The sequence below is a fragment of the Eimeria mitis genome, genomic scaffold, assembly GCF_000499745.2.
Source record: "Eimeria mitis Houghton genomic scaffold, Emh_scaff1309, whole genome shotgun sequence".
NCBI classification, from domain to species: Eukaryota; Apicomplexa; class Conoidasida; order Eucoccidiorida; family Eimeriidae; genus Eimeria; species Eimeria mitis.
This window is the reverse complement of record NW_013568706.1, coordinates 10,347-11,197: the sequence shown is the minus strand read 5'-3', so window position 1 is coordinate 11,197 and position 851 is coordinate 10,347. Positions and strand designations below refer to the sequence as shown.

General features: G+C 52.7%; 1 protein-coding gene across 1 annotated transcript in view; it reads right to left on the bottom strand.

Annotated features, from left to right (window-relative positions):
• Nucleotides 1–270: 270 nt before the first annotated feature.
• The window catches only part of EMH_0034280 (uncharacterized protein), a gene marked incomplete at both ends in the record, with an annotated part of 2,454 nt that continues 1,873 nt past the window's right edge, over nucleotides 271–851 (bottom strand). The window contains one exon of the mRNA XM_013494854.1: nucleotides 271–851. Within this exon, the coding sequence (XP_013350308.1) occupies nucleotides 271–851 (581 nt within the window).

Here is an 851-nt window from a genome sequence, read left to right as displayed (position 1 = left end):
CCTGGCTACCTGGCCAGAATAGCCTTCTGATGTTCACTTTAAAAGATCGCTTACCGGCATATCCCCATCCACCATGACGCGGGCCCTCTCGCCCAGCGGTCGTAGAAGCTCTACGTGCAGAAACAGCTCTATAATCACACATCTGGACCTCAAGACGTCGCTATTTTAGCGCTTTGGGTCAAGTGCAGAATGGAAGCTGCTAATGCGGCAATTGTCTTCGCCACACNGTCGCTATTTTAGCGCTTTGGGTCAAGTGCAGAATGGAAGCTGCTAATGCGGCAATTGTCTTCGCCACACCAACCATGCAGCGAGCTCAGGTTCCTTTTCTTGAAACTCCAAATAATCTCTTCTCCACGTGTCCCAAGCGGGAGCCCTGAATCGCCATGGTGAGTGTACAGAGAAGAAGAGGATCCACTTCAAATGTATAATTTCCTCGAGATCTGGGCGATTCCCTGTTTTGAAGATAGTTATGGCAGCCAGTAGACGATTGGCAAGGTCGATGTTGACCTTGCCACTCTCTTTGACGCGGCGCCCAGCTGCCGTATACCGGTAGTCCGTATCGAAGCATTCGACAAAGGCCTCCCACCACGTGCAAGATGGCGGCGACACCCCTAGGACATGCAGTGCAGACACGATGGCGTCGAGAACTAGGAAATGCCTCCCTATGGTCATCACACAATGCAACGGGCGATTCATTCGTTTGGTCGCCCGCGCACGTGCGGCCGATGCAATCGCAAGTTCTTGAACATACGCCCCAAGCAGGGTGGCGTCCATTTGGCTCAGCTCTCCCCCCATGAACAGCCGGCGAAACATAAGCAAAGTATCACGCACTGAAGCTCCATTTGTTGTCT